Here is a 22498-nt window from a genome sequence, read left to right on the forward strand (position 1 = left end):
GAACTGTGACAAACTAAAACGGGCCTTGCTTGATTTAGCATTTTAAGATATAATGTCCGGCAGAGATTTCTTGGAAAAACAAAGAGAGCTTGGGTTTGGGCCACACAGTGCCAATATCTTGCCATTTACTGATTTTTGTTATAATTCACAGAATTTTTTTATTAAAAAAAACCACATTTCTTCGGCTTACAATTAAGTTTGCCTGAAGCCATGGCAGCAAGCTAATTGCACTCCCATGCTAGCAGTTAACACATATGAATGTGTACACATCTCAAGGCACTGGGCCAGCCGAGCCTTATAAGAAAAGGGGGAGGGAAGGTTATAGGGGTCTGAAGAGAGTGCACTGCGACTTTCAGGACCCCCCTTCCCAAAGCAGCTCCTTATTACCTTAGCTCCCTCCCTCCACAAAAAAGCCACTCTTAATAGGTTACGGTTTCCTAAAGAATACTCTCTGTAACCATGTCAATGAAGAACAGGGGAATCCTCCCACTTCAGGCGCTTGCCTGGAGCTCCCCGGATCCCAACCACTGAAAGCATGACTGCAGGGAGGATTTTGTGTTAGAAAGGCATTAAAACTAGAGTGCTCCAAATGCAGAAGCACTAAACAAAAAACACTTTGGTGAGTTCTTGAGAACTAATTCTGGTGGCAGAAACGATTTTAGAAGGAATCGCGATGGGTCAGTGATGACAACTAATATGAGTCAGTTTGATCTCAAGAGAGAGCTTTCTAATTGTTCCCAGTGAAAAACACAGGTTTCCCATCGTATGCTGAAAGATTACTGGCAAACTGCCGGTTTAAAAGCTGTGTTATCAACATTGCTAAACCTGGAAATGAACTCCTTGGTTTCCCTGGTTTTTTGGATGCCACGAAAAATCTCTATCACACAGTATCAGTTTGAATGGTCCAAGACTAACACCCGCTTCTTTGCCTTTTTCAATCAACCACTCTTTATGTGGGTACCATGCAATTAATTATACAGGCAAAATTACTATTAGTGATGTTGCAATTTCTGCTTGATGTTAAAACAAATTGGGGAGAAAACCCACAACATTGTTCACCAAAGCTAGTAAAATTAAGAAACTAACGCTGCTACAAAGCTACCATGGCTTTGCCCTTGTTAGCACATTATCGCCGTTGGAGCTTACAGATGAACAGCCTGACCGAATAAGGGCTATACAGATAAGGAGACAAGACTTCTTCTGCACATGATTCCCTGGCTGGATCTGGAATAGCAAAAGCACAAGAGGATGAAGTGGTTTGGACTCTGTCCCTGGATGCAAGACTTAGGGATGTTTCCAACAGCGAACTGGCAACAGTCAAATCATAGCTGTCAGTTTGGACAGAATCTTAGCACACCCTTTCCTCATCTCGTTTTCAAAGGGGTGTTTGGCACTGTCAATATCAATCTTACTAACCATCTATTGTACAGACATGCACCAGGTGATGTGTGTGAACAGCTTGTTGTTGCTTGCGCCTCTCTCTAGCTTGGGACCCCAAAGCTTATTTCGATCATCTGGATTTATCCTATAATCTACTGCAGAGACATTCAGGACAGGGGATGCATCTGCAGGCACTGGCATAGGAGCTGAAGTTGACAAAACTCTCCAACACATAATAGCACTTAGGATGGATTTGATATAGCCCAAAAAAGACTGCAAGTTTTTTAAAAAAGAGGTTACATCATTTTCAGTGGCACTGGTGAAACCAGAAATTGGCGACGTAGCATTTGGAAGCAAGTTATAAACAGGAATCAGTTGACCCATTGTATTATGCAAAGTATCTGCACCATTTTATGTAACTGATCAATGGCCAAATAAAATTATGTGGAATAAGGGGCACTTGCAACCAGAACCTTTAAGCAACTATGCAGTTCCAGGCAGCTCATTTTGCAGTTGTCTCCCAAAGCAAAGTAAAAACTCAGTCCAAATCCACATATGAACCAGTTTACGATAACATGGTACAGCACAGGTTAAACCGCTTTGATTTTATAGGAGGAAAATGAAATGAACAATGTCCCCAAACTGAAGCAATTCAGGTTGCAATCCTTTAATCTACGCACGTAGGAATAAGCCTCATTGAACTCACGTGGAACTTACTTCTGAGATATAGGGATTGCATCAGGAAGCGTGATGAAGGATATTACAGAAGCAAAATGTTTCTTTTTTTAAAAAAGGAAGTCGGGATCTGTGCCAATACTGTCTGCCATCTGGTTTAGTGGAATTTTACTTGATTTTTTTTTAATGGCACATTTTTATTTAAGTTTGGGATTGTGTGCATACTGTGGTTCTTTACCAATTTGGTATAGGGTACAGAATTCAGCATCCTGAGAATTTCAGCTCTTTTTAAAAGCAATTTATTAATCTTTTCGACTGCAAATCTAAGTCTGAAAGACTCCTTCCAAAATCTGATGTAATATCTGAATGCAAGGGACCACGGGGAGCCCTCAGGGCTTTGCCCAGCATTTCCCAAACCTTTATTACATGGGACACAGTGTTTTCTAGGATTAAGATTGGGGGCTTTACTGTACACCTATTTTCTCAGTCTGCTCCCACAATAATTGGCAGGCATCCTCCTTACAACTACAGAACGATGCAGTTAAGAGGGTCTTACTGCCACTCTACATTCCCCCTTCTTCTGCCTGCCGGGAGTCAGGTAGGGATAGAACGTGTGCAGGAGATCCCAGGTTCAATCCCCAGTATCTACAGGTAAGGATGAGAAAGACTCCTCACACACTTGTCAGTCAGAATGACAATACTGAGCTAGATGGCTCAGTGGTATAAAGCAGCTTCCTATACTTTCTGGGATTCTCCTGTACCTGGCAGCCCACAGCATACCCGAGTCAAAGAATCTAGCAAGTCCTTCCCACAGAAGACTCCCTCTTCCCATAAATTGACAGATAAATTGGGTAAAAGGGACAAAGGAGGGAATTAAAGATGCGCAGGACTCTCCTCAGTCCAGCACAGTGACTTAGTTTTCCAGACGCATTTCAGTCCTTTGCTATGGCATACCACTGTGCCCCACCCTACAGTTTGGGAATTATCAATCCTTACGCTCCCCTTTATGGCTTACAGAAACAACCTGCACAATTTAATATGTTGCACAATTCAGCTATTTGCAGCAGGTTGCCCTTGATTCAGCTTTTTGTTTTCCTCATCACATTACAAGTAGCCCTGATTAAGGAACATCACAAAACAAAGTAGCTAACTCATATTAGATAAATGCAGCCAATCACCTATTGGCACCTTAGGAAAGGGAGGTGGATGAGGTGCCACTTGTTAAAAGGTCTTTTTTTTCTGGAATAAAATTTGTTCCTGCTCTATCTTTTGTTGGAGTTTTCACCCTCTGAATACTGTGCTGCTGTTGACCTCAAACCCAGGCAGCGAGTCAGTAGTCCTTTTACATTCCACATTATGGTTGCTCGGTCATCTCATATTATTTAAAAACAAAGGCAGCAATTAACAAAATCCAGAGTGCTTAAAAAAATAAACAAAACAAAACGCAAAGACTGGATTTAAAAAAACAAAGAGAAATATACCAAAGTGAGGATCAAAACAGTGCCTGAAATTATGCAGTAGGACCCTGTTGCTAACAACTTTGGGCAATATTGCACAGGCATAGGAACTGCTTTCACCCACATACAATGACTTATTGCTACATTCCCCCCTCCCCCCACCTTCAGTATATGTCATAGAATACACACTTATCTATACAAATTATAAAGGAAGAAAATTGTAAAAGGCAACCTGGTGACATTATTTGGAACATTAAAACTTTCACAGTTTAATTTCAACTTCCAAAGCAAATTCAAGAGTTCTCCTTCTGGGCTGCAAGATGCAACTGCTTCACCCAACAGAAGATTAAAAATGGTGCTTAAACAGCAGATGGATGTATTTCCCCACCCCACCCCCACCCCAAACTTCTTCTGTGAATAATGTACAAGGATAGGTGAATTTTAGGTAGCACAGAAATTACCAGTCTGTCTTCTCACTGCTTGGAAAGATTTTGAACAGGAAGTATGTAATATAAAAACTAAGACAGCTTTACAAAGTAGCTGGCTCAGACAATTCTGTTGCACGGTATAATAGCAACCCACAAGTTTCCAAATGAGAACAGGATTCAATGATTTTCTTGAAAGCTGCAATATAGCAAGGTTCTTTTCTTTCTTTTTTAAAGAACTTTCAACAAAACAAAGTTAGCTCTACTTTCAGATGAAATCCTGTTTCTTAAAAAGGTGGTCCATTTCCAAATATCCATTTAAAAAACTTGCTTTCCTCAAAAAAAAAAAAAAAAAAACAAAAAAAAAAAAACAAACCACAAAGAGGTCCAAACCGCCTGATATGGAGTCCTTCTGCTCCTTTTCATTTGCTGAGTGTATCCAGGGTCAAGAAAGGCCTGTTACCTGCACCCAGAGACCAAAGACATTTTGTTCAAGGTTGCTGTCACTGGAAACGAGTAAACAATCCCAAGCTGCCTCTTGGTGCGTTAGTCACTGCATTCTCCATATGAGGCGGACGATGTAATGCAACAGGCGCAAAATTATGATCTGGTGGTTTACTGCTTGGTAATCCAAGAAACCCTGCAAGAGGAAATGAGAAGTTCTTTTAATTCACGAAGCTTTCCTGTCTGGCAGTAATAATTACCGAATTTATATGCCAAGCACAGGAATTGCTATGCTAGCACAGTTAGGATAGGAAACTGCAAAAGCTATGCCAGGGCAAAGCATGACATGATGGCACTGTTATATGTTGGCACTGCAAGTCGTTCTGACAGGTGCTCAAGTGGCTAAGATTGATGTTCTGTACACAGTGAGATAATAAAACAACCAGTTAGCTTTTATTTGAGTTTTGGGTGTTTAGCATCACCTACTTGGCCACACTTCAACTTGTGCATTGTAATCAAAAGAACTATCATGTTGTTTGAAAAGGGAGATAACAGCATATGTGCATGTGATCACAAGCAGCCTACATGACATAAAAGTTTAATATTTATTGACCTAACAATGTTATTTATGTGAAAATTAGCCTCTGCTGATTAGATGGGGATAATAAGGCCAAGTTGAGGAATCCTGTTCTTGTATTAATTGCTATGCATTTATTAAGATTTATGCTGTCTTGACATGAATTTGGCTTTTACTTGTTTTATGTTTTGACACACACTGTGTTTTGCTGTATTTACTTTTATTCTGATAGTCTGCCTTAATTGAGTTGGGGTGTGTGTGTTTTTACTGTTTGCTGCTCTGGGAAACTATCTGAAGTGGGATACAAGCAATTCTTTAAATGAAAATGCAAATACATGAGCAGAACTTACTGCTTTTTCTCACCTGTCAGCATGGAAACGTGCTTGCTCTCTCCTTCTCTGTGTCCTTTCCCCCTTAGCAGTTCTGTCCTTACACTTTTAAATTTGAGCACCCCGTGTTAGCACCTAGTTCAATATACTGTACACACATTGTGTGAACCAGTCAGTACAGTACATAAGCTCTTGAACAGCCTGAGCTATAAACCCCAAGATCACATTCCAGCCCAGCCATGAATTCAGTGGAGGCAGGTGGCCTCAGATGACCTGCCCCCCCTCTCAATATTACACTGGCCTCTCACACAGAATTGTCGCAAGGATTACCAGGCCAACATATGCAAAGTGTTCTGACCACTCGGGGGGAAGTATTCTATAAATACTGCTACTAATAGGAGTATTAATAATAAAACACCGCTTGTTTTAACATTAAAAAGTGAGAATTTATTATCTAAATAGGAACTGGCATTGAGCTGCAGCTGACTTCAAGGAGGGAACAAAGTTGAAGGGCTGTACCTCCCTCTGCCTTAGGGGCAACACCCCTAAGTCTGCTCATGCTACAAAGCAAAAATTGGAGGGTGCTGCCCATCTCTAACCAAAACAGTATCTATGCCACATACACAACGGAGCAACACTGTGTCCACTTATAAACATCTGATAGTAGCACCTCTGGCTGCAACAAAAGGTAGAAGTGTAAACAACAGCATCAAAATGCCTCTGCTTGGTTTTTGCATTCCACTGATTCCAGTGGAACATCCTTCCATGTAAATGCATTTGAGATCAAATGACTTTCGTAATCATGTGGGGTGTAAGAGAAATGCATCCTGTTAATGAGAAATGGATCTACTTGGGGGACACTCAGCAAAGCATGGAAAAAATCATCATTAGATACCAGGGTGTCTGGGGTTTGCCTCCTCTCCTTGCACTTTAGATTTTCCACCACCATTTACAGGCACTGATAGCTTCTGTCCATGTCTCCTGAGTTGAGTATACACTCACAAAGACAGCGCCACACAACATGCCTTAAAGCAGGAATGAGAAACCTCCAGTTCTTGTTGGGACTCCCAACACCCTTCAACATTTGGAGGGCCAAAGGCTCCTCGCCCCAGCTTTCAAGGAGATAGCACTTAGCAAAGAAAAACACGTGTACAGACCCATGTTTATTCCTTTTTACCGTGACTATTTTGCCATTCCACCCTTTGTCCCAATGCAGCCCCTGCCCTGCTGAGAGGAACACTCATGAGAAGCTCACCTACCCTGCTACACAAATCCCCACTCCCGCCCCAGCAACTAGCCACACTTGCCCACCTGGCTGTCAGTTTTCTACATGCTTGTAACTAGAAGTAAAGAAATCTGTTTGTGGAATGCTTAAGCACCCTCAGCGCTGGGACTTGAGCAACTGTCGCTATATTTAATCTTGTTCTACACTGCTTAATTCACTGTCGCTAAGTTTTATGTGAGGTTTGTTACAAGAAACAAAATGGTATATAATTTATGAGATCTGGTAGCACACACAGAAGGAGAAAAGGGGAAGCCAAAAACAGGATGGTATTCTCAGAGTATAATTGTGTCATTGTCCAAATTGTTGACTCTCGAAAATGTTAAGAGATTCCCAAAGGATGAAATCTGGTAGCTATAATTTATCTGAGAAACCAGTGATTTGGCGTCGTTTGTGCCAAGAGCCTAAATAAAGCTATAGGCAATATGTGCCAGAGCTAATGAACTAGTGAACCTCTAAATTATTCTCAAGTGACTCCACCTGTGTAAACACTAGTTGGTTCAGTCTGGGGCATAAAAATATGCAAGCAGATATATTAGAAAAGATGCAGCCACGTAATGCAAAGTATGGCGGGTCACATTAACATGTTGACTGCGCTCAACTTTAGGTAAGCGCCACAGCCTGAAGGAAACAAGGAAGCTAACCAGATGGTGTATCATGCTAGTAATTTTACTTTCTATTCCTTTTTTTAAAAAAAACATTGTTTCAAGATAGAAATGTAATGTGCAAGGTGGCCCAAAGTTTTACATATACAATAAAATAATGTCTTAGGCACATGTGGCAAATGTATGGTGCACATGGTTGAAACCATACAGACATGTGTAGAAGGGAGCCTTAGAAGACCAGTTCAGAGGGTTAGCTACATTGACACATGCGCAGAAGAATCTTGCAGCGCCTTATAAGATGTGTTGTGGCTTAAGTTTTTGTGGGCTAGAACCCACTTCATTAGGCACCACTGTTAAAACTCTAAAGTGCCGTAAGACCCACTCTGTGTATGTTAAATCCAGAGGCTAGTACCATGTTTCAGCTGGGAAAAAGCATGAAAGAAGAGCACTTGGGAAAAGCCAAAAGGAGCTACGACTCACCTAAGGCCAACTGTTATGCCACAAGACACTTCTTTGGGTTTTCAAGCTAAGCAAAAGTTTAGCTGCATAAAGAATCCTGCTAACATTTCCAAAGGCTGAACAAGACAGCGGCAGCTGCTGCCGAGTTTGCCTGAACCAAGCCCTTGCCCTGATTCACCTGACATAATGGGACTGCGATAAGACCAAGGCACTTCCCCTCCACTTCTGCATAACAAGATGGGAGGAAATCAGTTTCGTGTCTGCAATTCCTGTAGAGGCACTCTAACAACAGCTTGTGATTTTTATCTCAAATGTATGGGATTGTTCCATAATTAGCCCTTCATAAGTTTATTTTCAAAACCATAAAGGCATTATTTTAAGTTGCTGTGTGTGTGCTTGCGGGACAGAGATGGCAGCCCTTTCCAGGCATCCCTAAGTGGGGTAATCCAAGGAAGCAGAAAGATTGAAAAGTATATGATTACCCGTGAAGTTCAGCATGTGGGAAGCCACAAGACAGGGATGCTACCAAAAGCTGATACAAATACTATTTTTAAAAGGCACACAGAAAACCTGTTAATAAAAAAGCAAAATAATACCCCAACACCTTTTCTGATACTGGGGTGCCGAAAGCCCCTACAAGATGCAAGAGTGAGTATGCCGTCCTCCGCTTGATGGCATATATCATGGCATAATGCTCTGCAGAGACGTCTAATACATGAGATCTCTGCCCCCTCCCAAAAACAACAGGGAAGATATGGAGTGCCTGTGGCATATGTTTACTGTATATGCATGGCAAAGAAGAGAGGACATTCTAGCTTCTCCACCATGTGAATACCGTCACCACCTGTATAAGCGTCAGAACCAGATCAAAATCCCAACTCACTACTTCTTTAGGGGAATGGCTGGTGCAAAATGTAGCTACACACAGAAGACAGACAACTAATAGATTCACAAAGATCAAAGATTCAGAAGACTGGCACAAGAGATCCTGAATTATTATTTTGGATTAATACATTTTCTGCACTCCTTTAGCCTTCTTTCCTTCAGCTCACAAGAGATTTTGAATGGGTTGAAGCATGTAATTCAGCAACCCTGCAAAAGTTAAACAGGACTGGCTAGAACTGGTCAAATCCTGCCTGAGAACTCCAAGTGTGTCTTCTTGAATTCCATAAAACACAGGAGGGATAGAAATGGCATAAATAAAAGACCCAAAGTTTCCTGAAAGAACCGAGAAGCCAGCCCCAATGATTCCAACACTATCTGAGAGATCAACCCTACAAGCTGGAAGTCTAAGGGGACACAGACAGAAGGACACAGGTGGACCATATTTCCAGTCTGTCTTGCGCTTGACACCAGAAATACAGCCACTCAAGTGCAACAAAACAACAACACATCTGCGTAAAGTCAAAATCAGTGGATGTTTGCAATTCTGGCTGATGGACTAAGTCCCACTGAAGACAGCACAATTTATTTCCAAGTAAAAATGCATACAACTGCAGCAGTTATACATTCTGCTATAGAGAATGCTAGAAAATCGAGCTTCACTTTGGCAGTAGAAAATGAGGCCGCCATTTAAATTTGGTACAAACTGAGAATAGTATTATTAATGAAGTGAACTAAGAAGAAAAGCTGGGGCTCTGGGAGGGAGAGAAGAGTGAAGCTATCCTTCAGGTTCCAGGCAGGTGAAAGAGGGAGGGAGGGGAAACTGTCACAAACCTGAACTTAAGGAAACCTTGGAAGTTGCTTAACCATCCTGAGATGGTTTTTGCTGATCCAATTCTAGCTCAATATTAGGAAGAGGTTCCACACAGCTGTATACAAAAGTAAAATGAAAGAAAAATAGTCGCTGATGGGTAAGAAAGCAGTTCCGAAAATAAGGCCACAGAGTTACTTTCTCTCTTAGAATGGATCCCTCAGGCCCTGTGATGGCCCTACAGAAAAGAGGAACACTTAATTTGCCTTGCTCAAGCAAGAAGTCTGTAGCCATGCAGGCAGATCAAATCAGAAGAGAAACTGCATCAAGAAAATCTAACCTCAGATCTTCCCTGTACATGGGCATGCTTGTGTGACCCAGGAGGTGGCTGATCAGAGGCCCTCTATAACACTATGAGATAGAGGCGAAAGCACGTGCAAATTTAAGCCTACAGATGACCTCGGTCAAACAAATCATGGCCTGGGAGCAGAATTTTACTCCCTTCAAGTCTTACCTACCTAAGAAAATTCAGGTCAAGGCATGTCCCAAGTCCTGGGTTCAAGGAAGGCTTCAGTCTTTCAATATATTTAATTTGCTTTAAATTAATAGTTCAATAGACTGAAATAGCAGCAAGTGGCAAGAAAGAAGAGCCAATATGTAGCAGTGAGCATACATAGGCAACTAGGAAAGGAATAAGAGAGTCGAGTAAGATGGCTACTACAAAAAAAAATATCAAAAGAACTGCTAAGCAACAAAGTAGTCTCCAATAAACCCCAATCATTTGTACTTTTCCAAAACGCTGGTGCAAGGTTACTGCAAGACTATATGTTTTCAGACTTTACAATTAGGTTAACTCCTGCCATGTCCCCATGTGCTGCTAGTCTCAGCTCATACAGACTATGCTGAATTTGCCATGGTCACTGAGGAACTTTAAAGATGTTCTCAGAGAGCCGAAGCATGCACTTAGAACCCGACTGGATTAGCTGCAATTCTCTCAAGTAAGCAGCCTCCCATGAGTTAACTTCTGGGCCTTAATCACCTCTGCATACAAGTGTCTGGACTGGCACAACAGTGGAATGAAGAAATACCCAAATCAAAACAATCTGCAAGTTCAATCCAGGGAAGCAGGTGCATAGGAAACAAAAACAGACCTTGACAGCCACTCGTTCTTTCTGAAGTCTCCTGTGAGTTTACTATTGTTATCAGTAGTAACATTTAGCAGCACATTCTACTCAAGTTTCCAGATATGAATGAGGAAACCAAAAAGCTGTCTAAAACCCAATTCATATGTAAACCAAATGACTCATCACAACAGTTCATTACGGAACACCCCTTCTGCACGTTATTTTGATGTGTGACAAATCAGGTGTGTGAAGCTTTGCCAGCTGAGCAAAAAAGCTACATAGTCCAAAATAAAGGCGTGAAAAACGGGAAGGAGCTAAATATAAAACATACTAAACAGCCGGAGAAGTTTAGCCAAAACAAATAGCTAACGGGAAGCAAAACACTATTGAGGAAATATTTCTTAAGCTGAAAATTGCAGCCTGGAAAATCACTCAAATTGGTTTAACCAGTGATGCAAATAACACAGGGGCATCTGGAGGGGGAAAGTGGCAGCTGGCAGGTTAACCCTTCTTTCCTTGTCCCCTGGGAGCTTTCCCATCCCACAACCAAGCCCCAATAGTTTTTTGGGGTGGAGGATTAGGTATCTCATCTCACCCATATTTCCTTGCAAGAAAGAGCCTTGCTGAATCAAACCAAAGGCCCATTTTTGTCCAGCATCTTTTTCACACTGGCCAACCAGATGCCCATGAGAAGCCCAGATGCAGATGTTCCCCAGCAACCGGGATTTCAGAGGAATACTGCCTCAGGCACTGGAACTAGTCATAATGGCTAGTAACCATTGATAGCCTTGTCCCTCCATGAATTTGTCCAAGCCCATTTAAAAACCATCCATAAAGGTATAGGTAAAGGGACCCCTGACCATTAGGTCCAGGCGTGGCCGACTCTGGGGTTGCGGCACTCATCTCGCTTTATTGGCCATGGGAGCCGGCGTACAGCTTCCGGGTCATGTGGCCAGCATGACTAAGCCGCTTCTGGCAAACCAGAGCAGCGCATGGAAACGCCGTTTACCTTCCCGCCGGAGCGGTACCTATTTATCTACTTGTACTTTGACGTGCTTTCGAACTGCTAGGTTGGCAGGAGCAGGGACCGAACAACAGGAGCTCACCCCATCGCAGGGATTCGAACTGCCGACCTTCTGATCGGCAAGTCCTAGGCTCTGTGGTTTAACCCACAGTGCCACCCGCGTCCCCAAAACCATCCATACTGGTGGCTATATAATATTGTGGTATTGAATTCCATAGTTTAATCATGTGCTGTGTGAAGAATAACATCCTTTTGTGTCTGCGCTCATTCTCCTAACATTCGGTTTCACTGGATGACTCCAGGTTTGACTATTATGAGACCTGCACTCGCCTTTTTTTAATACTAAAAACCTGCAGACATTGTCATCTTCCTCATAGCTTCACGCCCTGATCATTTTGGTTGCCATTCCTGAATCTTTTTCCAGTTCTGCATTATCATTTTTGAGGTGTGGCCATCAGAACTGTTCAAAGAATTTCAAATTGTGGTTGTACCATAGATTTGCATAATGACATGATATTGGTAGTTTTACTTTCAACCCGTTTCCTAACGGTCTTTAACATGAAATTCACATTTTCACAGCTGCTGCATGCTGAATCAAAATCTTTGCCACGACCACAAGGTTCCCCATCAGTCACTGCCACTTCAGATTCCCTGAGCATATTTGTGACTTTAGGAATTCTTATTTTTTGCTCCATTGTACATCACTTGCTTATACTGAACAGCATTTGCCATTTTTATGCCCATTCTTCTAGTTTTGCAAGTTCCTTATAGAGCTCCTTGTTGTTGTTGTTGTTTAGCCGTGTCCGACTCTTTGTGACCCCATGGACCAGAGCACGCCAGGCACTCCTGTCTTCCACTGCCTCCCGCAGTTTGGTCAAAATCCTGAATAATGTGATGTCATAAAGGCACCCTGACTTCCCACCCCTAACTCCAGATAGTTAACTTCAACTAGTCAAAAAGCACAGGCTCCAACACAGATCCCTGGAGGAACCCTCTTCTTACAGCCCTCCTCTGTGACAACTGTCCATTTATTTCCTATTCTGTTTCCTGATCTTTAACCAGTTACTGATCCGGAACATGCCCCCCCTGCCACCCACACCATGCAGTCACTTCAGCTGGCAAGCACAAGAATCTTTAACTGAATGCTAGACTGTGAATCTTCTATATCCCCTGAGGGAGAGTAAGAAAGAGAGAGATGTGTCACTATTGATGCCACAGATCAGTTTGTGGTAATAACATGTGCACTTCCAAGTCAGGTTATTAGGTCTGGCAACACTGTCTAAAGGCAAAAGAACTGCACCGTTCATGAGACAGGCAGAACAAGACACAAGAAGTGCAATGGTAATGGAAAGGAGGTCACTGCACTGCACACTGGGGAATTAGCAGTTCATTACATACAGAAAAAGAAGAGGAAAAATAGATCCCAAAGTTTTATACGTTACTGAACAAATGGTTCCTTTTGCTGAAATAAAACTAATTGTAATCTCTTCACTACTGATAAAGTAAGAAGAATCAGACTACTGCAGGGATAGACATGTCTGTACATGCCCAGAAGAGAAGCACTGTGTTAAGTCCTTCCCTGTCTGCAAAGTTAGTGTCGTCCTTCTGCTTCCAGTAACAAAGCACAGAGGACAGTTATGAAGTATCTGGCTCTCAATAGTTAAAAGCAAGCAGAATGCTGTCTTGTAGCCCAAATTCTGTGAACCGCCAAATGAAGCGCAATAAATAAATGTATTAAATAGGGCTGCCATATTTCTCAGGAAAATTGGCAAAAATGTCACTGCTGCCATGGGTTGCCATACATCCGGACATTTCACCAATTTCTGCCCAGACATTGCTTGCAGCTGCAGTATTCCAGATATGTCCGGGAAATTCTGAATGTATGGCAACCCCATATTAAATAAATTCCACAGAATTGTGATCATTAGGCAGCTGCATTACAGTAGCAGGGAATCTACACATTTGGAGACGCTACCACTCACCAAAAGCACTAGCAGCCAATGCAAGGCATTGGTGCACATGGATCAAACACACGTGGCGTCTCCTCCAAGTTTTAACTAAAAACCAAGCATACCTTTACCAAAAACTACCAAAGGGTTGCCAACTTTTCCACTTGGCCTTGCCAAGCACATTGAGACTTGGCAGTTCAAGCTTTTCCCACCATCTCCTTTCCATACCAGGAAAACACTTTACCTGCTTAATTTTCCAGTAATAAGCTGCTGGAGCAGGGCTAGCAACAGATATGCATCCTTTATTTAAAGTGAAGACTTCCTCTGGCACACTGCTCACAAAATTATAAAAGTGCACCGTAGACCACAAAAGTTCAACCACCATATGGACAAAAGTATTGGGAAGAAAAGAAATAAATCAGTTCTTAAGCTCTACCTACTATTCCTTCAGACAGTAAATATATACCCTTCCCCAACTTTGAATTCCTTTGTGATTTTAAAGTGTAGAGTTGTATTCAATACAGCGCTACTGCAAACATTTTGACTGTTTTGTTTTTCTACTGTAGCCTTCTTCCACCTGGTGCCCTCCAGATGTTTTGAACTACAACTCCCATCAGCCATTCTGGCTGGAGCTAATAGAACAGGCACTGGCAAGAACAGGCCCTCCAGATGTTTTGGGGCTACAATTCCAACCATCCCTGACCATTGGTCCTGTTAGCTAGGGATCATGGGAGTTGTTGGCCAAAAACATCTGGAGGGCCAAGTTTGCCTATGGCTGTAATGGAAGTAGAGGGCACAAGGTTAGGGGAAGGCTGTTATACTAAGACACACAGCCTTTACCACTGAACTTACAGAGTTTCTGATATCAAAGCTATTGATTATCGAAGTTAACCTGTCACTGAGCTGACTGAATAGTTTCATTCCCTCCTCCCTGCACAGATACTTATAAGGTACACCAGAATATCCCAAACTTTACAACAGAGGGAAATGGCAATACATTCCCCGCTCTTGTTATGTTTTGCTGGGAGCCACACTCCTGACAAAGCCCTCCAGGTCAAACTAAAGTATCTATGTGAAACACAGAAACAGTTGCCATACTTTAATAGGGAAGAAAAGCAGCAAAGGGCAATTTTGACTGACATAAAGCCCCACAAAGAAGTCTCTTCACCCTACCCCATCCCAGTTGCTCTGATAAAATTTGCAAGCTCCCGCAACTGCTTTTCAGTAAAACCAACCATAGTTTGCTTTTTTAAAAGTTAGGGGGTCTTCTTAAAAGGTAGCTTTATGAGATTCTTTCAATTGGTACTGAATGAAAACTGGAAAGAACACCAGTATGTGCACACACAGTTCTGGCTTTCAGTAAACATCCCTCTGAATGCCACTGATAAGGAATTTCTACATTATGGTGCAATTTTTTTACTCCTAGTCACAATACGTAAACATGCAAGTACATCAAGTTGAGTAATAGGGCCTGGGCAGGGCAATCTTATACGTATGTTACACTGGGGACTGAGGAGAGAAGAAGAAATGGTGCTGCTACCCCAGCAGAATGACTGCACAACCCAGTGAATGCTCAGATCAGTGCAGGAAAACCCACAAGCAGAAAATACAAAGGCTGCAGGAGAATGATGCACCCCCAGTGTCCCCAGAAAGACTGCCAGCACCCACCAACCAGGGACTTTGCCACTATCAACACTCTGCTGCAAACACACACAAAGGGGCCCATGAACTCACCTCAAGCTCCTTGAATGTGGGATATATTAGACCTGAATTAATACAAATAAAGTTGATGTGCTACAGGAAGAAAAAAAGCAAGCAGTTTATAAGTAGATGAGTGGGTGAAGCAGGCTGCAGCTTTCTGCAAATTCGGCACATGTGGTGCAGTTTGACACCTTTATGAATAAGGAACCAACACCTTTGTTGTGTGTGCTTTCTCCTGCCAAAAATAAGAATACCCGTTTGGGCATACAGGGCTGCAGCAAAGAGATTAAAAAATTAAGTTACCCTTCTCGGACTGTAGGAAGCATTAAATTCATCTCCAATGCGCTGTAATTCCCGTGCAATCCATATTTCTGGCCGTATATCTTCAGGGATTGACCGTGACTGCCACCTGTAAGCTGGATCAAAGTGACATAAAAACAAATGCTTTTAAAAATTCCCAAAATATACTTCCCCCCATCCCTCTCCCAATTTCTCACATGCATGCATCCAAAGGTTCTACATTAGTTTTCTGACTGAATTACAAGAATGAGAATGACAGCTCTAAAGAGACCCTGAAAACTTTTCACTGAGCTAATCACGAAGAAGCATGGGATTATATTTTACATTGAAGTTACCATGGCATCAGAAGCTTCAATTCCTTGCTTACTAAATCCCTGACTGCCAATGGGCCTTCTTATGCTACCTCCCCACCCAGAGATAAACAGTAACTGATGTTCTCTAAGACTTTTACATGAGCTGCATAGAACAGCAAACCCTCAAAAACATCCAGTGAAAGCGTGTAACAACACATAGATTTACAAATGAGAATCAGAATCTGATCAGAATTTCAATATTCAAGGATTATGTCCCTCAACAGAAACCATGAAGCAAAAGGTGAATCTACCACAAGCAGTTCCAAGTGTTCCCACGTCATCAAGTACCATGGAACCCCTGCCCAAAAGCACCCACAATGCACTGACCTCCCTGCCCCCTTCTCATTCCTGGTAAGCACAGCAACACAGCTGTGTTGTGGCTCCACCCCACTGGGTGGGCCCCTTCTGCGCCCCTTATAAAAAGTAACAGGAGTACAACTCTCAAATGCAAGAGCAAGATTTGCTTCTGCCTCTTGTAGGGCTCTGATACAATGTTCAACTCAGTGTCAAATAGGTTTATAAGGTATTCAGGAACTGGTCTTCTTGTACATCATGCACATTGATGGTATGCTATCCTTCATAGGACAGGTACCACAAACATCTCAAAAGCATGTAAACAGAGCAGTAGAAGGGACAACCTAGTTCAAACCAAAGCAAGAATTTCTTATGTGTGCATAACCTTGCACTTTAAAAGGAAAAGACTGATCTAATTAACAAGAGTATTCAAAATGGGAATGCATGAAGTGTGATTGCAGTGCATTGCATGCCTTTCCTATTTACAATGGCAAGGGAAGTTTCAATACATCAACTAACACGGTCAAGATGTTCTTAGACTTCAACTCCCAACCATCATGGCCAATAGCAAGGGATGATGGGAGCTGAAATACAGAAATTTCTGGTGGGCACCGCTTGGTCACTGGTGCTATAAGTATTACCTCATTCTCCCCCTCCCCTGGCTCAATTTTTTGCACATGAACAAGAACAGTCAATATTCGCCTCAAATATTAAGTGTAGTAACTGACTCATGCTTTTGTCATTAAGCATGAAGCAAAATGGAATCGCTGCCCAATACCTTCACTGGCCCTTCAGTATCAAGGAGTAATTCACTTAGAGGGAACAAGAGGGTCATTCAGCTTGTGTTCAGTATACGGTACTAGAAAAGCTGACAGAAAGATTACCAGACACACACAGAAAATGCTTCACTGCATATCATATCACGGACCAGTCTATACGTTCCGGCATGGGTCTGCCAGAGTTATGTAGAAGATGGGGAGGGGGCTCTCTGATTTTATGTGCCCAAGGGTGAGAGTAACAGAACTCTCCACATGACTGCCACTTGCTTTCACACAGCCTCTCCCCCTTAGCCATTTTTCTCCCAGCCAGACCAATTTCCCACACTGGAGACAGAGTGAGAGAAAAATGGCATCCGGGGACAAAATGCAGAGAGACAAGTTGTGCTTGAGGGGAGGAATTCCATACCCCATGTCTACATGCCCCTTTTGCACTTTAAATCAGACATACACACACACGTGAGGGATTTATATGTAATTATGTTTTTGACATCCAAGGTGGCCCTTATGTCACACAGCCACTTTTCAGGTTGGACTACAGCTGTATATTTAAAATATGAACACATGCCTCTCTATAACCAAATATTAAATGGAAATATTTGAATCCTTTTTCAGCAAGGAGAATGCAATGTGCACTTCAGAACCCATGATTAACTGCACCGAAGTGTCATAGCGCACAATGAGGAAATATTCAGTTTTCCAATTGAACAAGGTATCTTTTGTTTTTTACTTGTGCATAAGGTGGGAGAAAAAAATTGTTAGCTTTTTTTAAAAAGCCGCTTTAGGATCTGTGGACCCTTAGGGCCAAACTATAAGGTTTCTTTCCTTCAAAATGCAGCTTCCCATGTATGGATGGGCACAGACATTTATGTGAGAGATTTGGGTAGCAGTTATGGTGCAGGGAGCATGGGTTAACTATAAGCCCCAAGTCAGTTCAATTTCCCAACTTAAAAGTCACACACAACCCAAACTGCTGCTTGCCCTGTTACTCTCTTCCCCCCACATTAGAGCACCATCCAAATTCTGTCCACTACTCTCAGCACTCCTTTGTTTATGAAGGGAACTTGGGTATGTAATGTAATTTGGCTCGAAGTAGTATCCCTCAGCAGTGACATTACAAAGAATGATCCTTAATCAAGCAAATAAGAGTGTGTATTCTAATGCACGTGTTACACAAGGAAGCATTATTAATTTAAAGCAGCAGATATTAATGCTAACCATGTACAGCAAGAAATACCACATAATTTGGAGAGCAAAATGAACAGCTTTCGGCACATAAATATCAGCGCTTGAGATGACTGTATGAACATCTATCCAAGATTATTTCAATCAACACAGTACTACCACTGCAGGGGTTCTGGTGGGATTACCTTTTGAGTGCTTTTCAGTTCTATGAACCTAGCCTGACTTCCCCCACCCCCTCTTCAACATGAAATGAGAATGTAAGCAAGCATGACAGCACTTTTTACACAAAGTATTCCGCAAACTTGGCATTAAAACCATAAAGGGATCATAAGGGAATACTCATAGCTTCCAATCTCAAAACAATCAAAAGCTAGCAGAGCAGTGAAAACGTTAAGCAAATGCGCCTGGCTTCAATCTGTATGGAAAAATTACTTCAGAGCCAGACTAACATTTGCTTGGCTTACAGATGTATTGTTTTCACATTATAGTAGTGAAATACCCGATCGGTTTTCAAAACAGACTTTGCATCAGGCCCAATTCACTTGCTTAGCTGCTGAATTTCATTCAGTAAAGTCCTTGCAATACTGGGCTTACTCTGCTCCTAATCTTCTAGACCTTTTAAAAGACAAGTGTGGGGAGCCAACCAACAACATTGATATTGCCATAGCAAATCTTAAGAGAATTCTCCACAGATGACGTTATAATAGTAAATAGTATTTGTTCCCACACCACACAAAATTAAACTGTTTCACTCTTATTTGATCATCACAAAGCATACCTGAGCAGGTACAGTGGTACCTTGCAAGACGAATGCCTCGCAAGACGAAAGAGTTTTTCGTTTTTTGAGTTGCTTCGCAAGACAAATTTCCCTATGGGTTTGCTTTGCGAGATGAAAACGTCTTGCAAATTTGTTTCCTTTTTCTTAAAACCGTTAATACCCAGGGTGCATTGCTTGAAGAGGTGCAGTTGCCGTGCTTCGCAAGACGAAAAATTCGCAAGACGAAAAAACTCGCAGAACGAATTAATTTCGTCTTGCGAGGCACCACTGTAACTCCAAATGTACAAATGTAGAGGGACCACAAACTAGTCACACAGTTCCTATGGAAATCAGTGCAGTTCTCAAAGGCTTATAATGGAGAGGACATGGGTGAATCCAAGGATTTAGGCTTGTGCAATGGAACTCCCCCCGCACCCTGACTCCCCAAATCTATTCCAAAGGATGGGGGGGGGGAGTTTACTGCAAAAGTGTAAAAGATTAAAAAGAGAACACATACTCTTCACAACAAATGCTCAAATTCCTATTCCAAATGGCCCAGATCCATTTCACTCCATAGCAGTACAAAGAAAAATCTCAGGAAAATCTCAAACTGCAAATGCCACTCAAGCAAATTCTGATACCGCATTTTGTATGTAACTTACACACACCCCACATTGCCACCCAGTGCCAGCTAAAACACTTTGATGCCCGAGGCAGAAAATTCAACTGGCAAAGCTGACAGGCACTAAACAGAGCCACAAATGTGGTGAAAAGGGACATCTAACTACCCATTAGCATTTCCTGCCACAAGACCAAGCAGAACCAGATCTTATAGCAAACTTGGCCAAAAATAATCTCACTCTGCCAGCGGGAAATATACAGATAGGTGCCTCAGCAGCCTGACAAATAATGGACAATTTCAGACAAATTCTCCCCACCACACTCCATACTCTGTTTATGAGTAGCCAAGAGGTACGTGGGTAAATTCATATTGCTCAGATGAAGGCACCATTGCCATTTTGCACTGGAAAATGTGCTGCAACATTTCCACAGTAGTTTCTCACACAGAAAACAGGTTTCCTATGCAATAGTAATTTCTTTGTTGGAAATTGTGCACACTTGGTGTTTTATTGGCCACGCTTAGATCCACACCTTTTAGCATTTTACTCTGTGTGCCGATTTTGAAGTGATCGGTGTAGGACAGGAATGGGGAGACTGCAACCTTTCAAAAGACACTGGGGACTACAACATGGCCCTAGTGATTGGCCATACTGACTGGAGCTGATGAGACTGAGTCCAACAACTGCCTTTGCAAAACTACCCAATTGTCAAGTATTATTAGAAAAATAACAATGCTTTTTAAGATTTTGGCAAGAACAGTTTGTTCTTCTTAGCGAAGTTCTATATCAGAAAGAAAGGCAGAAAATTACTTCTAAACCAAACACTCAAAACTGGCAAGTCCCATTTTGCATATTACACAGAAGTCTCGACATACCAAGGTCCTCCAGGAAGAAAGATGTTCTTTTCTCCTGAAAAGCCACCTGCTTAGACTTTCTTCATAACTTGACAAGATGTTAGTTTCACATAAGTACACAAAAGCAGAATTGTCCAACTAGCCTAAGAAATCTAAGTGTGTCATGGGACCTAAGGGACTGCATGCATATCAAAAACCTATATTGACTTCAAATGACAGGTTCTGGAAGTAAAGAAATTAATATAATGTTTCATGTGGTTAATAGTGAAATGAATCTGAGGGTTTCATAAAGAACTTTCTGTGGTACTGCAAGATCTACGATCAGTAGCATCAAGTCATTTAGCTAACGCAAAGTGGAGATACAATATCAACATTCATATTTAATATGATCCACTTGAAACACACATGGCTGAAACCATATTCAAACGATGCAGGTTCTGTTCCCTCAGTATTACTATACAAAAGTTTTACATGTAATATATACAGTCACTGCTGCAGAGCAAGGATGCCCAACATGCATACTCCGCATCACTTGTCTCTTAAGACACACCATGCAAGATCTTGAGAGCCTGAGTTGTGCTTTAGACAATCTCCACTGGAGAGACTTAGAAGAAGAGTTTGGATTTGATGTCCCGCCTTTCACTCCCCTTAACCAGTCTCAAAGCGGCTAACATTCTCCTTTCCCTTCCTCCCCCACAACAAACACTCTGTGAGGTGAGTGGGGCTGAGAGACTTCAAAGAAGTGTGACTAGCCCAAGGTCACCCAGCAGCTGCATGTGGAGGTGAAGACGCGAAGCCGGTTCCCCAGATTACGAGACTACTGCTCTTAACCACTGCACCACACTGGCAGCTTCCCAGGTATCTAATCACAGCTCTCAGTGGGTGATAACCAAGTCATATTCAGAGCAGACCCTTTGAAATCAATGGGCTTAAGATGTGCAAGTACATTTAGTTTAACAGGCATACTTTGAGTAGTGACTAACACTGAATATCACCCATTAATTTCAATGGGATTGGCTCAGGAAAATCTACCCAGTCCAGTACTGAGTGTCCAACATTGGCCATCAAATTTAAGTTAATTTCTAAAGGGTTTCAACTTTCATCCTTACAGATACCAGGGCATTGTGCAAAATGCATGACTAAACTCGTCATAACTAGATAATATACAGTAATAACAAATCAATCAATAAAATAGCCTGTGAAGCAGCTAAAAAAACCCCTAGAGCTAATTAATAGCATAACCAACACTTAAAATGTCTGAGTAAATAATTTTAAAAAAGGTTTTCACCTGGTGCTGAAAGGATTATATTGTCCAGCACCAGTTGTAATCTATGGGGAGGGTATTCAGGGTGCCACCACAGAGGAGGTTTTCTCCCTTGTTACCACATAATGTTCCTCTGCTGACAAAGATACTCATACGACAGCGTTTTACAAGCACTCATTGCTTGGCAGCAAAATGACTCAGGTGTAACTGTTCAATTCTGAAACTGTGCCAGCACAAATGAACAAGACAGGGCATCATCAGAGCCATTACACTGGTGATGCAATGATGTTACTCTCACACAGCAGCTGCACACATCATCAAAATGGTTTATAACGGATGCAAGAGGTTCAAAAGGGACAAATGTTTTTTCAATGATGATAGCTAGCTAGCTTAGGATTTCCAAGTTCATAGATTTGGCAGTAGTGCACAGTACAGACTGATACTGAATAGGGTGAGCAGTATGCATCTAAACAGGCTTACAGGACCTTGCGCCCCCAATATGGGTTCATTCCTGAATAAAATTGAGCATCTAAAAGGAAGTGCAGATGTTCTACACCCATCAGGCACTACTGACATTACATGAGAGTCTCCAATAGGGAAGTGGTAGACAGCTCATTTGTGCTCTTTGTATTAAAGAAGAGAAGTTCTATGCAGCTCAGAGTGTAGACCCAAAGATGTGGGGGGGGGGGGGGTTTGGGAGGAGGTGTTAAAATATATACACAGTTGGCATTCACATTAAAACACAGAAAAAAGTAAACTAGGCAGTGGAGTGTTGGCTTCTTGGAAGAGAAATAAAAGACGTCAGGAAGACTTTGACGTTGTTCATGTGAATATGACAATTCATGTAGTCACATTGAAGACAGCACATAAAACATGCCATAAGCCATAAATCTTAAGTAACGCAGCTGAGCTCTTTATGCTTCTAAAATGAATTGCTTACTTCCTTTACCAACAGAATTATTTCCATCGGT

General features: G+C 42.0%; 1 protein-coding gene across 8 annotated transcripts in view; it reads right to left on the bottom strand.

The window, feature by feature from the left end:
• Positions 1 to 4291: 4291 nt before the first annotated feature.
• BCL2L11 (BCL2 like 11) overlaps positions 4292 to 22498 on the bottom strand; it is a 94609-nt gene continuing 76402 nt past the window's right edge. For 6 of the 8 annotated variants that reach the window (XM_053383473.1, XM_053383474.1, XM_053383480.1 and 3 more), the window contains 2 exons: positions 15428 to 15540; positions 4292 to 4577 (listed from right to left, as the gene is read on the bottom strand). In XM_053383473.1, the coding sequence (XP_053239448.1) occupies positions 4488 to 4577; positions 15428 to 15540 (203 nt within the window). In that variant the 3' untranslated portion in view covers positions 4292 to 4487. The remainder of the gene's footprint in view (positions 4578 to 15427; positions 15541 to 22498) is intronic. The other 2 variants (XM_053383481.1, XM_053383476.1) reach the window with 1 other exon arrangement.

This window comes from Podarcis raffonei, chromosome 3, assembly GCF_027172205.1.
Source record: "Podarcis raffonei isolate rPodRaf1 chromosome 3, rPodRaf1.pri, whole genome shotgun sequence".
Lineage (NCBI taxonomy): Eukaryota > Metazoa > Chordata > Lepidosauria > Squamata > Lacertidae > Podarcis > Podarcis raffonei.